The following is a 13,538-nucleotide window of genomic DNA, read 5'->3' on the forward strand; positions in this document are numbered from 1 at the left end:
TATGGTCCTATTTTTAACTTATCTAATTTTTCTCTGTTAAGACGGTTTCCGTTTTCTACATATACCATATCATCTGTTTGGAAAACATGATCTTTTCTATTTTTGTCGAATATTTTTTTATTATAGTCATGGTATTTTATGCTGTTTTGTAATGCTATGATTCTATCTTCTTTCAAATTTGTGAGTTGTTGATTTGTAGTTAATTCTTTTGGCAAGAGGGTCGTTATAGTGCCTTCCATTAAATATTTTGGACTAAATTTCGTCACTGTATGCACCGTTTCATTATATTTCTGTGTACATTCTTGTGCTATGGTTGTCCAGGCTTTTCTACCTCTAGTTTCATTCACTTTACATCTTATTTTATTCACTAGGGTCTGGTTTAATCGTTCATTTAGACCGTTGGAAAAAGGTGCGTTCGCAGCTGTAAAGATTAGCTGAATGTTTTTGTTTCTGATATATTCTTTAAATTCATAGGAATTTATTCCCGGATATTGGTCGACTAAAATTTTTCCTATTTGTTCGTTATCTGCTACTTTTTTTACTAATTTTATGAAGTCCCTTAGCTGATTGAGTTTTTGAAGTTATTATTTGTGCAAACCTTGTAAAGTGATCGACCAGTAGGTGCATATATTTTTTTGTCGATCTTGAGCTTCCGAATCCTCCTATTGTGTCAATTGACATTATTTCATACGGTTTTTTTGCTGGACCCAGTTGTGATAACAATCCATATTTATATTGGCCTCTTGATTTATTTTGTATACAGATTTCACATTTTTTACATGTATCTTTAATGTTTTTCAGAATATTCTTGGCTGTGTAATATTTTTTTATCATACTTGTCATCTGACTTATTCCAATATGATTGAACTCTTTATGTACGTTTATTATTAGTGTCTTGCTAAACTCTTCTGATAATATAATTTTTCCTTTCTGTAAATATAAGTTGTATTCGTTGTATATCGCTTTGTGACTTTTTAATTCCTTATTGTTTTTTTTGGTCTTTCTTGATATTTTCCAGACTTATCATATTTACTGTTTTCAAAATATCTTCTGCATTTTCCTCAGCATCCAATACTGGGTTCCTGCTTAAACAATCCGCTTCTATATTGAATTTTCCTGGATTATATATCACCTTAAAGTCGAATTGAGACATATAATAAGTCAAGTCACCCAGTTCTTCATCCGGTCTAGCTTTTATATTTAAGTCTTTCAAAGGCTTGTGATCCGAATATACTTCAAAAGATCTACCAATCAACCAGTATTGCCAAAATTTAATAGCTTCTTTAATAGCTAGTGCTTCTAAGTATATCGCCTTCTTTTTACTTTGTGCACTTGTTAATTTCTTCGAGAAATATGCTACTGGTTTTTCGTTGCCATTTGATTGAGGTTGTTTTAATACCGCTCCCAATCCTACAATACTTCCATCAGTATAAATTTTTATTGGTAATTTGGGATCATAAATAGTTAAAATTGGTTCTTTACATAAATAGTGTTTTAGATAATCGAAGGCCTTTTGGCATTCTTGTGACCATATAAATTTTTGGTTCTTTCTCAGCAATCTATGCAATGGATCTAAAATCGTTGCAACCTTCGGCACATATTCATGGTAAAAATTAATTTTACCTAGGAATTGACGAATGTTTTTTTGTGTAGTTGGTGTCGGGAAGTCCATTATTGATTTTAGATTGTCTGTCATAGGTCTCACTGTATTATGACCTATTATATGACCTAAATATTCTACTGTGTTTGTTGCGAAAAAACATTTTGATAATTTTAACTTGAAACCTTCTTTAGTTATAGCATCCAATAATTTTTTTAGGTGTTCTACATGTTCCTCAAATGTTTTTGAAAATATCAATATATCGTCGATATAGTTTACTGTGAAATTTGCCAGTTCATATTTTCTAATTATATTACTTAGAATTCTTTGGAATATTGCTGGTGACGTTTTCATTCCAAAAGGTAGACATGTCCATTGGTAATGACCATCTTGTGTAATAAAACCTGTTTTACTTCTGTCTTCTATTCTGAGTGGAATCGACCAGAAAGCAGAATTAATATCTAATTTTGAAAAAAAACTGGCAATTTCTAGTTTTTGTTACTAAATCTTCGATTCTTGGAAATGGTTGTGATTGTGGTATTATTATTTTATTTAGGCCTCTAAAGTCTATACATAGTCTTGACCTTTTATTTTCGTCTCTTTTATATGCAAGCGTTACAGGTGCTGCAAAGGGACTATAAGATTCTTCTATTAATTTTCTCTTTAACAGTTCTGCTATTTGTTGCTCTATCTCTTTTTTATCTTCTGCTGTACACTTATAAGGTCGCATGCTGCAATATTTGTCTATTGTCAGATCAATTCTGGCTTCATATTCTTGTACAGTTCCGATATCAAATTTTTCTTTGGCAAATATGTGTTTATATTTATCTACTAGGTTATCAATTGATTATCTATTTTCCACACTTAAGTGATCTGTAATTGCCTCAAATTTATTGGTATCAATGGATTCATTAAAATTTATTTGGATACCTTCTTTATTTTCATTTCTTCTTTTTCTGTTATATATGCCTCCTTAGGATTATCTTTTTTACAATTATTATTGTCATTATTAGATTCTTTTCCTTTTTGTGCTATACACAGATTTTCATCTTGAGATAAATGAAATTGTTTTATTAGGTCTAGTCCAATGAGGAAATCAAACTTGAAATTTTCATTGTTTATCACAAAGACCTCAACCTCTTTTTCTATGTTGAAAATTTTAATTTTTAATTTTATTAAGTGCTCGGTGTCGTTCACACCATTGATTGTTCTTAATTTTGCTTGTTTATATTCAGATTTGTTTACTTTCAATTTTAGTGTTTTTGCATTAATGAGTGATACATTTGATCCTGTATCATATACTCCCTTTATAACAAAGTCTTTACATATTGTAATTTGTAATTCAATCAATGGTGTGTATACTAGTTTTTTGGATCTTGTTCTTCTGTTTCTATGTCTATTAAAGAATTGTTTATTTTTTTTTCTTTTTTATCTTTTCCTTGTGTGTCTTTAAACCAACAACTTTCTACTGGATGAAGGCGAACTTTGTTTAACTTTTCTTTACATATTGTACAAGGTGTTTTTACTTTATATACTTGTTCATTTACTTTTTTAGTAAAATCTGTTTTTTTATATGTTAGGTGTTCTAACTTACCCAATTCATTATATAGATCTTCTGTTTCGTTTAAGGTATTTCTATCAATTTTATCACTTATATAGTTGGGTAGACCTACTGCGATTAGATCAATTAGTGTGACAACATCAATATTTTTCCTTGTTTCTAACATTAACTTTTCTTTTCTTAATGCGTATTCCATTAACGATCCTGTTTGATATTTAAAATTAATTGCATATCTGATTGGGCTCCAGCCTTTATTAGCAAAAGTGTCACAGAATTTTTTTTCCCAGTCTGACCATTGTGAGTTAATAGTCAGTTTTATTAAGACGCATTCATACCAATCTACACATGATTTGTCTAGAAAAAGCTTCAATAATTTAATTTTTTTTTCATTTTGCGTCACATTGAATCTGTTGCATTCATCTTCAAATTCTTTCCACCATTGACTAGCGTTCTGTGTTTTATTATTAAACTTATTTATAGTTAACTCTTTTGCAATTTTTTCAATAGATTTTTCATCTGATTTTTGATTTGTTTCAATTAATTTTTCTATTAATTTTTCTAGTGCTGATGTTTGTGCGGACTCATTCGCTATATTACTATTCGTTGTTGATTCTTCTAAATAATAATCTTTGAATTGTAGATTTTCTTCTTCATCTAGGTAGACTTCTCTAATTTGTTTAGTTATTTTTATCCAGATTCTTCTAAATTGATTTCTTCTAGTTATACTTCTTTTTACTTTTGAAAATATTTCATTATTTGATATCACTGTATGTAATGATATTGGTTGTATTTCATCTGGCAAAATAAACTTTCTCCCATCCGGAGTTTCAATTGAGGTTATGCAGAGTATATTTGATTTTCCATCCAAACTACCTCTCATTTTAAATTCAAAATTCAATTTTTCCATAGTTTCTTTTTTTTTTTTTTCTTAAACGAGAATGTTGTTTTATAATATGTAACTATTTATTGTTAATCTGGGGCAAAATTAGCCTGACAATAAACTGAAACGTTTCTCTGTAAAATTGAGTTTATTATATTATAAGAATATTTACGCTAATTACAACTTAAATATAAGATAATTTACAAACCTGTAAAATTGAGAAACAACATTCAATGTTTATTGATTACAATCTTGTCTCTCACAAATTACAATTAATACTAACGACTTATTTTAACTTAGAGATCTTCCTCTGAGAGCGTGATGTTTACTTTCTAATCCGCTTAGTCATTTTCTCTTATCACATGTTATATCTATCAATACTCTACCTTATCGACTAACGCGGTAAAATTCAAATACGTAAGAAGTATACTTCTTATATATATAAATGAGTTTCTTCTATAATGCCAATAACTTATTGGTTTAAAAAATTAAAAGTAAATTAACATATGTATATATATATGTGCATTACAGAATATCACATAATAATCCAGACTTATAATGTTAATTGCACCAAACGCTGTAAGCGACAATAATCTTTCATACTGACGTTTGACAGTGACAGGTGCACAGTATTTTAAAATCCCCGCTGTAATCGCAGTCTTCAATGGTGTCGCCTGAGAAAATCTTCTTTAGAGAGTATCCATTGGCGTAGAACTGACCTAAACAAGGACGGACGAATGATTCTTACCGAGCGAGAGAGATAGCCATAGGCAATGGCACAGATAGAAATAAGCCTCGGGACCAAGGTTGCCAAGTCCGCCATCTTGAATAGTACACAGTGGGAAATTGAATCGTGTGTGGTTCGGCTAGTTTCACTCTGTAATTTAACATGGAAAATGATATACTACACTATAGTTAAAAGCACACACGATTCAATTTCCCACTGTGTACTACGCTCTATAGTAAGTGAATTTTGATATAAGGAATGCAGACTGCACAAAGTATACTGCCAGCGGAAATACGTCAGTAGCCATCTTAAATGCAGAACGTAATATATCAAAAATTATATATATTATATTCACAGCCTGTCACCGTGAACGGCGTGAACGAAGACAAATGTTAGTATACGGAAAAATAAAGTGTAATAAAGAAATAAGGAGTAGTGACAGCTTTGATTTATCTGACAGCTGATGTACTTATGGTATAAGTGAATAAATAAAATAAAAATGCTTTTCCTAAATTGATTTTTAATTTTGAGAAAATGGTCAAATGTAGCCATTGATTAATTAGATTTGGTAATAAATACAAAAAATGCGTTTTATTATAACAAATGAGTTGAGGTAAAATAAACTCAATGTTTTTATATTAATTTGTTAACAAATGCATTTTTTTATTTATTATTGAGTCCAATAAGTTAACGGTTATTAAAAAAAAAATTCTTTGTAATGAAACAAAAAATGAAAAAATTTTAATCTTCACCAAGACTCGAACACGAGCCCACCGCATGATAAACGGCAACTTTACCGCCTGCGCTACAGCTCTCACTTGATGTAACAAGAGCAAAACAGGCTCTTTAAAGACTGACTACAATTCTTTTATTAATTCGTCATAAATGATCAAGAATTAGCTGTAATAATAAATACATTTAGGCCCAGGACCTCTCGGAATATTAAGTTAATGCTGACATTATGTAGGGGAAACAACCTAACAAAATTACACCAATTCAAAGTGAGATTATAACTTTGAAAGTTTTCAACATGATGTTTTATAAGTTGAAGTTAGCTTTAGAAATTCAGATGGTTCAGATATAAGAAAGATAATTTATACAATTCATCTGATGGCTCAATTTTTGAACTTTCAATAATGTCGTAGGTACCAAATAAATCTGTAATTGTTCTAATAAATGAAGAAAATCATACACTGCTATCAAAGAGGTAAGGAGGAAACAGAAAATATAAGGTATTTTTAATATTTCTTAATTTTATGAGCAAATCATTGAATGATAATGCTAAATATGTGTCATGTGGGGATGAGTTTGGCGTATTTTATAAGATGTTAATTATTTTATTTTAGGTAGATGAAGACACTATAAATAATATTCAATACAAATACTGCGAGTTAAAATGAATATTGTAAACCGATCTCTGTTAGAATGGATTAACGACGACGACGATGATGACGACTTACAGCCGATTTTACGACGTAAAATCATATTAAGGGCTCGTATAAATTGGTATAACATTTATGATGATATAGATTTTATAAAAAGATTTAGGATTCGTAAAGAGCAAGTTAGTTTGTTGCTGCGTAAAATTGGCAACTCGTTACTTCGCAGAACTGTTTGGTAATAATTTTTGCTATAAAAGTTAAATTTTAATGTCAGTTATTAATTGTACATGTCATACTCAAAATTAATTTATTTTTAGTAATCAGGAGATATCACCTTTAATTCAAATACTAGTGGCATTAAGATTTTATGCCAGTGGTTCCTTTTTCATTGCTATTGGTGACTTTATTGGAATTTCAAAAACCTCAGCTATTAGAATTGTCCACAATGTGTCAGCTGTAATTGCTTCTTTAAGTAGAGAATATATCAAGTTCCCATCGACATCAGATGATATTTTGAAGACACAAGCTGGAATTTTTAATAAAGCAGGTTTCATAAGAATTTTAGGAGCTATTGATTGTATCCATATAAAGATTCAATCGAACGGTATAAAATAAATGATATTTTCAACTATTCTTTTGAAATAATGTTTTTAAAATAACATTTTGAGTCAGGAAATAATGTAGTAAATTTATTTTCTGTACAGGTGGAGAAAATGCTGAACTCTTTAGAAACAGAAAGGGTTTCTTTTCCTTTAATGTCCAAGTTATTGTGAATTCTAAACTACAAATTTTAGATATTGTAGTACGGTGGCCTGGATCCTGCCATGATGCTACAATTTTCAATAATTCTGCTATTAAAGGTAGATTTGAAGCTGGAGAGTTTGGAAATGGAATGCTCTTGGGTGATTCTGGGTATCCTAACTTACCATACGTAATGACTCCTTTATTACATCCAAACACACCAGCTGAGATCCTTTATAATGAATCTCAAATTCGAACCAGATCAATGGTAGAAAGATGTTTTGGCATATGGACAAGGATATTTCCTATATTATCTTTAGGCTCTCGGTTTAGGACACCACAGAGAACAATGGATATGATTATGGCATGTGCTATCCTATACAATATAATTAGGTCAGATGTAGAAGAAGTTATAGATTGTGATAGTTATAATAATATATTATTAAATTATAATGAAATTTTGCACAAGAATGAAAGACAATACTTAATAGAGAATTATTTTGAAAGGTAAGCTTTATATTATATCTATACAAGAATATAAAGTAGGATGTTATTCATTATTTGTATTTTAGATGTGTTTAAATATTTTTATGGATATGGAGATTTTTATTGCAATTGCAAATACATTTTTAACAAATAATTACTTATTTGATATATCAACGAGAGCAAGAAGAAAGGAAATTAAATAACACATTGTTTGTAATCAAAGCAGTATAATAATTTTTAGTAATTTCTGATAGAAACGATTTTGTTTTACAAAATAAAATAAAATTTTACATAAAAGCATTACGTATCTCTAATTTTTATGCTAAATAACAAAAAATAAATAGTAGCTTTGTTACAAGATATACCAACTCTATTCGAGTCATACATTTTGATCTATATAAATAAAGGCATAAATATAATATTCACGTTTGTGTTTAGGTTTTTGACTTTAACACTAAGCCATATGGATTTGTATCCTTATAAAATACTTTAACAAAATCTTAGACGGCTGATAGTTTCATCATCTGTAACTTGTAATCACAAATTATTTGTACTTCAAGCTTCTATCAAACTAGTCATTTTGTAACTTAACCTACATAATACTTTAGTTAAGAATTGTATAAGACCTTATAGAATCTCAAAATAAAATATCAGAAAATAAAACAACTTTACTTATCATTGACAATATCTTTTACCAGTATTACGTTAACATCTACATTTGATGTAATTCCATCATTAAAATAATACTCAATTACAATTATTTTAAACAGTCTTCTAAGGTTTCACAGCAGTTTTAACCAACTAAAATGTCTATATAAAAAAAAGCAAACTGGATAAAAATAATTTGTTGTATAACAAACAAAAGCTTAGTATACAGTTATCCGTGATTTTAGATACACAAATATTAATTCCATTAATCTGAATCGGAATTATTAATAATGTGTACCTTACTGTTGTCAGCCTTATTTTTTAATTTATATTTTAATAGTTCAATATTTAAGTTTTCTTTTAAGAGCTGTTTCGTAAGTATTTCTTTCTCTATATTACTTTTTTCAATCAATTCTTTTTTCATTAAATTTGTTAGTTCTATTTTACTTTTTATCAAAATATTTTGATCGTTCTTAACATTTGAAGGTTGTGAAGATCCGGTTGGATTTGTTACTCCTTTTAGAGTATTTAGAGGTTGGCTCAAAGGTTTATTTAATACTTTAGGATTCCACGTTTCCCATTTATCAATCTCACCTTCGTTAGTTAAAAACTGGAAAAGAAAGGAAATGATTCAATAAAAGATGTATACTATGTAGGACTTAATTTCTTGTTAAAATTTTCTCATACCTCAAATACACTGTCTGTATTGGGTCTATTGGGATCGTCATTTTCTTCTTCACAATCAATTATTTCTTCAAATAGGTCAGCTGTTATAGTTTTACTGCAATTAGCATCACAGTCATTTGGATTGTACAATCCATTTACAGATATCTGAATTATTTCATACGTTTTATCATATAAAATATCTGGTTTGACCTTATTTCTTCCACCTCCTAAAAAAATTGTTATAAATTTACTAGTTTTATGAAAGTATTACTTTCAATAATTACTACATTACCCGTTTTATATGTCTCTTGTTTTAACTGTGCAAAGTGTTTTCTTGTATTTTGTTTTATATTTGTCCATAAATTTTTCAAAGACTCAACATTTACGTCCTTATTCAAATTTTTATTAAATTTTAGACAAATCAGATCCCACATCCTATTTTTCTCCTTTCTTCCGACTGCATCCGTTATTTTATTTTCTATAATATTTGCATGATCATTAATAATATCGACGAATGCTAGTTTTTCCTCATATGAGTAATTTTCGCTTCTTTTTTTCTTATTTTCCATATTTATTGTAATCTGAACGTGATCTAAATCATCTGAATTTCTAAAACTAACTTCAACTTATAAAACATCATGTTGAAAACTTTCAAAGTGTAAATCTCACTATGATTTGGTGTAATTTTGTTAGGTTGTTTCCCCTACATAATGTCAGCATTAACTTAATATTCCGAGAGGTCCTGGGCCTTATCTACATAGCATTATTGTACTAAATTTATTGTTTTTAATTTGAAGCATACATTTTGCATGAAGATATGATAATTTAATGGTAACCATTCAGTACTCTATATACAAAACTATTCATATGCTCAACTATCATAAATTAATTAAGTAATATTATAATATTTGTTATATGTAGTCGAATAACTATGATAAACGAGCATATGAATAGTTTTGTATTTAGAGTATTGCATGAACACCCTTAAAGTATCGTATCTTCATGTAAAATGTATGCTTCAAATTAAAAACATAATAAATTTAGTGCAATAATGCTGTGGAGATAAATGTATTTATTATTGCAGCTAATTCTTGATCGTTTATGACGAGTTAGTGAAAGAATTGTAGTCAGTCTTTAAAAGGCTGTTTTGCTCTTGGTACATCAAGTGAGCGCTGTAGCACAGGCGGTAAGTTTGCCGTTTGTCATGCGGTGGGCTCGTGTTCGTGTCTTGGTGAAGTTTAAAATTTTTTCATTTTTTTTTTTCATTACAAGGAATTTTTTTTTTAATAACCATTAATTTATTGGACTCAATAATAAATAAAAAAATGCATTTGTTAACAGATTAATATAAAAACATTGAGTTTATTTTACCTCAACTCATTTGTTATAATAAAACGCATTTTCTGTATTTATTACTAAATCTAATTAATTAATGGCTACATTTGACCATTTTATCAATATTACAAATCAATTTAGGAAAAGCATTTTTATTTGCTTTGAGTTTTTAGGTAAACGCAGCACCACTTCACACGGATAACACGTAAAAATGTCACGGTTAGCGGTAGTCGCTCTTCTTCGAAAGCCAATGTTGCCTAAAGTCCAAATCACACCTATGCTCTCCAGGCATAGTTGTGTTTGTACCGCTTCCCTTTAAATTTTCTATACTCCTGCTGGCTAGCGCTTGTCTTCATTTTTGTTGCTAAAAGCTTGATTCTGGCATCACTGCCGTGTGGAACTATTAGTTTGCTAATAAAAGCAGAGGCTTAATTTTAAGAGATTGCAACATATAGTAATTAATATAGATACAATTGTAAAAAGAAAACAAAAATTTTATTTTACATATATTAACTTTAAATAAAATCCCACAAAGTACTGTAAAATATCTAACATGTTATATTATATATCTAATCTGTCAGCTTCTTTATTTTAATATTCATCTCAATTATCACAGTTTGATCCTCAGCGATGACACAGTAACCACATTATGGTGAATCTATTCTTTTTTTTTAATGTTCGATCCACATAGCTTCATCCTCAGCAGTGATACAGTAAACATACGTACATTACTATAATTTAATCTGAAACAAAATCCCACAAAGTACTATAAAACATCTTACATTTTATATTATATATGTATTCTGTCATTTTCTTTATTTATTATTGTATTTACCCAAATTGCTGACTCATTTATTTTAATGTCTGTCTCAATTAACACAGTTTGATCCTCATCAGCGATGACACAGAAACAACATTATGGTGAATCTATTCCTTTTGTTTTAATGTTCAATCCACATAGCTCCATTCTCAGCATTGACATAGTAAACACTTTACAATAATTTAATCTGAAACAAAATCCCAAAAAGTACTATATAAAATCTTACATTTGAAATTACAAATGTAATCTGTCAGCTTCTTTATTTGTATCGTATTTACCCAATGTGTTGACTTGTTTATTTTAATATTCATCTCAATTAACACAGTTTGATCCTCAGCGATGACACAGTAACCATAATATGGTGAATCTATTCCTTTCATTTTAATGATCAATCCACATAGCTCCATCCTCAGTAGTGACATAGTAAACACATTACTATAATTTAATCTGAAATAAAATCCCAAAAAGTACTATAAAATATTTTACATTTTATATTATATATCTAATTTGTCAGCTTCTTTATTTATTATTGTATTTACCCAGTTTTTTCACTCGTTTATTTTATTATCCGTCTCAATTAACATAGTTTGAATCTCAACGATGACACAATAACCACATTATGTTTAGTCTATTCCTTTATTTTAATTTTGAAAATCCGCATAGCTCCATCCTCAGCACAGTGACATAGTAAACACATTACTATAATTTAATCTGAAATAAAATCCCACAAAGTACCACAAAATATTTATATCTTACATTTTATATTATAAAATTTATTGTTATACTTATCTAAAATGTTCAGTCCTTTATATACTTTTAAAAATTATTTTTATGTACATTTTACAAATTTCGTCACTTTATTTATTCACTTATACCATCAGTATATCAGCTGTCAGTAAGATTAAAACTGCCACTTTATTTCTTTATATTACTTTGGCTGCGTTCCGTTATTACTGCCAGTACAGTACATCCCTAGTAACAGTGACGTTATTACAGTATACTGCAAATAGCGTTCCGTTATTACTTTAGTACTGCATGGCAGCTGTTTGAAATGTAAAACGGAACAGACTACTTACTTGCATTAAAGCAAACTTTTAGCAGACGATACTGGAAAATAGAAATATTATTCATTTAGTGTAACAGTTAAAAGTAGTTGAAAGTGAAACGACTTATCAATTTTTATATAGTTTCTAAAAATGTTTCATTACCATTGATATAATGGAAAAGAAAGAAATCATTTTATTAGCAGTAAACTGTATGATATCTGATTTAATTGAAACAGATACATCAGATAGTGATGAAGAATATTTTCTGGATGATATAAATAGAATAAATTCTAATTTTTCTCCAAGAACAAAGATAAGAAATTATTACAGTGAAGTTGTATGTAATTATAGTGATGCAGACTTCAAATCACATTTTCGGTAAGTTTTAAAAATATAAATAATATTCAGAAATTTGAATATACATATAAAAAGTATTTAATACTTTAGTTTTACATAATATCACATTTATGATATTTTTTGTTGTAGAATGATGCGAAGCACAGTGGCCTTCCTTACTGAGCTATTAGCACCCTATTTAGAAAAGAAATCAACAAAATATGGGCGTCAACCTTTGTTGCCAGAAAAGCAAGTACTACTGACCCTTTGGCTTATGGCTACTCCTAATTCATTTAGGTTAATTTTAAAATATACTTTTAATCAATCAGCAAATAATAACACAAGAAATTAATAACATATTTTATTTGATTTTGTCTAATATTATAGATGTGTTAGCGATAGGTTTGGAGTAGGTAAAGCTACTGCCTGGAGATCAATCCGAAGAGTAACAAATGCTTTATATAGTCTGAGGCATACATTTATAAAATGGCCTTCTACTGAGGAGGCAAGAGTCACAATGAGCAAAATTAGGACTAAATATGGGTTTCCTAAAGTAGTAGGAGCTATTGACGGAACCCATATACAAATATCTGCTCCAAAAGAAAAACCTGATGCCTACATAAATAGGAAAGGGTTTCACTCATTACAATTGCAGGTAATTTTTAAACTTTCTTTGTCAAATGTTGTTTTTATGTAATATGATCTTTGTAATATATTAAATGTTTTTTAGGCTATTTGCGATCAAGATTTAAAATTATTCCATGTATATTGCGGAGAAGTGGGATCAGTACACGACATGCGTGTGTTTAGATTAAGCAATATAACAGACATGCTTAATGATGATAACTTCCCCGACAACAGCCATATCCTTGGAGACGCAGCTTATGAAATCCATAAGCATGTGATGGTACCATTCAGGGACAATGGCCATTTGACAGAGGAACAAATAAATTTCAATACCATTCTTTCATCATCAAGAATGATTATAGAGAGATGTTTTGGGCTTTTGAAAGGCAGGTTACGAAGTATTTTAGACAAATTGCCTATGACCAGGACTGACCTAATACCAAAATACGTAATAGCATGTTGTATTTTACACAATATTTGCATAGATAGAAATGACATATTTGAGAATATATTTATTCTTATAAATAATGAAAGAAGGGAAAATTATTTACATAATAATAGAAATAATGATTCGAAGTCAGAAGGAATTGCAAAACGAAATGCTATCATGCACTTATTAAGTCATCAATAAATGTATATCTGGTATTGTTTAAAGACTTTTAATTTATTATATCAAACTAGTT

The 13,538-nt window shown here is 29.1% G+C and overlaps 2 protein-coding genes and 1 long non-coding RNA gene across 4 annotated transcripts; 2 read left to right on the top strand and 1 right to left on the bottom strand.

The window, feature by feature from the left end:
- The first annotated feature begins 5,842 nt into the window (after nt 1-5,842).
- Nucleotides 5,843-7,583, top strand: LOC136774089 (putative nuclease HARBI1). The gene is made up of 4 exons (XM_066728185.1): nt 5,843-6,385; nt 6,468-6,754; nt 6,855-7,398; nt 7,464-7,583. Exons 1-4 carry the CDS (start codon nt 6,165-6,167, stop codon nt 7,471-7,473), a joined length of 1,062 nt encoding a protein of 353 aa, XP_066584282.1. The 5' UTR covers nt 5,843-6,164; the 3' UTR covers nt 7,474-7,583.
- Nucleotides 7,584-10,239: 2,656 nt separating this feature from the next.
- LOC136774097 (uncharacterized) lies at nt 10,240-11,460 on the bottom strand. Of its 2 annotated transcripts, XR_010822720.1 has the most exons (4): nt 11,386-11,460; nt 11,125-11,293; nt 10,862-11,033; nt 10,240-10,769 (listed from the first exon to the last, which is right to left on the bottom strand). It is a non-coding gene; the product is annotated as an uncharacterized lncRNA (long non-coding RNA). The 2 variants fall into 2 exon arrangements; XR_010822719.1 differs by having other exon boundaries at nt 10,862-11,293.
- Nucleotides 11,461-12,125: 665 nt separating this feature from the next.
- LOC136778532 (putative nuclease HARBI1) lies at nt 12,126-13,486 on the top strand. The gene is made up of 3 exons (XM_066735504.1): nt 12,126-12,525; nt 12,616-12,883; nt 12,959-13,486. The coding sequence occupies exons 1-3, from the start codon at nt 12,380-12,382 to the stop codon at nt 13,484-13,486; spliced, it is 942 nt and encodes a 313-aa protein (XP_066591601.1). The 5' UTR covers nt 12,126-12,379.
- The last annotated feature ends 52 nt before the right edge of the window (nt 13,487-13,538 follow it).

This window comes from Prorops nasuta, unplaced genomic scaffold, assembly GCF_024137725.1.
Source record: "Prorops nasuta isolate Cenicafe-Biocafe unplaced genomic scaffold, Cenicafe_Pnas_1.2 PNAS00001, whole genome shotgun sequence".
In the NCBI taxonomy this organism is placed as follows: Eukaryota; Metazoa; Arthropoda; class Insecta; order Hymenoptera; family Bethylidae; genus Prorops; species Prorops nasuta.

Coding starts and splice junctions, on each gene's coding strand:
- LOC136774089 (XM_066728185.1), top strand. CDS start 6,165: ATGAATATTGTAAACCGATCTCTGTTAGAATGGATTAACGACGACGAC. Junction 6,386..6,467: donor TTACTTCGCAGAACTGTTTG/GTAATAATTTTT, acceptor ATTTATTTTTAG/TAATCAGGAGATATCACCTT. Junction 6,755..6,854: donor TATAAAGATTCAATCGAACG/GTATAAAATAAA, acceptor TTTTCTGTACAG/GTGGAGAAAATGCTGAACTC.
- LOC136778532 (XM_066735504.1), top strand. CDS start 12,380: ATGATGCGAAGCACAGTGGCCTTCCTTACTGAGCTATTAGCACCCTAT. Junction 12,526..12,615: donor GCTACTCCTAATTCATTTAG/GTTAATTTTAAA, acceptor CTAATATTATAG/ATGTGTTAGCGATAGGTTTG. Junction 12,884..12,958: donor TTCACTCATTACAATTGCAG/GTAATTTTTAAA, acceptor AATGTTTTTTAG/GCTATTTGCGATCAAGATTT.